The sequence below is a fragment of the Aptenodytes forsteri genome, unplaced genomic scaffold (genome assembly GCF_000699145.1).
Source record: "Aptenodytes forsteri isolate BGI_AS27 unplaced genomic scaffold, ASM69914v1 Scaffold373, whole genome shotgun sequence".
Classification (NCBI taxonomy): Eukaryota; Metazoa; Chordata; class Aves; order Sphenisciformes; family Spheniscidae; genus Aptenodytes; species Aptenodytes forsteri.
The window spans coordinates 45,554-45,944 of NW_008795579.1; the positions used below are offsets into that span (position 1 = coordinate 45,554).

The 391-nt window shown below is 64.5% G+C and overlaps 1 protein-coding gene across 1 annotated transcript in view; it reads right to left on the reverse strand.

The window, feature by feature from the left end:
* Positions 1-10: 10 nt before the first annotated feature.
* Positions 11-391, reverse strand: part of PRIM1 (primase (DNA) subunit 1) — a gene marked incomplete at its 5' end in the record, with an annotated part of 2,413 nt that continues 2,032 nt past the window's right edge. The window contains 2 exons of the mRNA XM_009282289.2: positions 11-125; positions 241-339. Of these exons, the coding sequence (XP_009280564.1) occupies positions 106-125; positions 241-339 (119 nt within the window). The remainder of the gene's footprint in view (positions 126-240; positions 340-391) is intronic.

Below are 391 nucleotides of genomic sequence, written 5' to 3' on the forward strand. Positions count from 1 at the left end.
GCGGCTGGCAGAGGCAGCGATGGCGGAGGTGGCGATGGCAGCCGGTCCCTCAGCGGCCCCGCGGCAAGGACTGGGGCTGCCACCGCGGCCCCTGGCAGCGAGGCCTCAGAAGTCTCCTTGAAGGTCTGCAAAGAGGAGAAATGGGAAGTTTTACAGAAAAAGAAGAGCAGTTTCTCAGAGCCAGGGTGTCCCCCCCCTTTCGGGGTCCCCCAGCCGGCTGCATCCTTGCCTGGCACTTACCACTTCTCCGGAGCAGCTCTCCCCTCCGGGCGCGCTCCATCTCCTCCACAAACTGCTCAAAGACCCGCCTGTAGGGTGCCAGGCTCGTCTTCTTGTAGTCTGGAGGATTTGGGGAGCTGAGCAGGAGCGGGAGCAGGCAGTGGGGACCCCC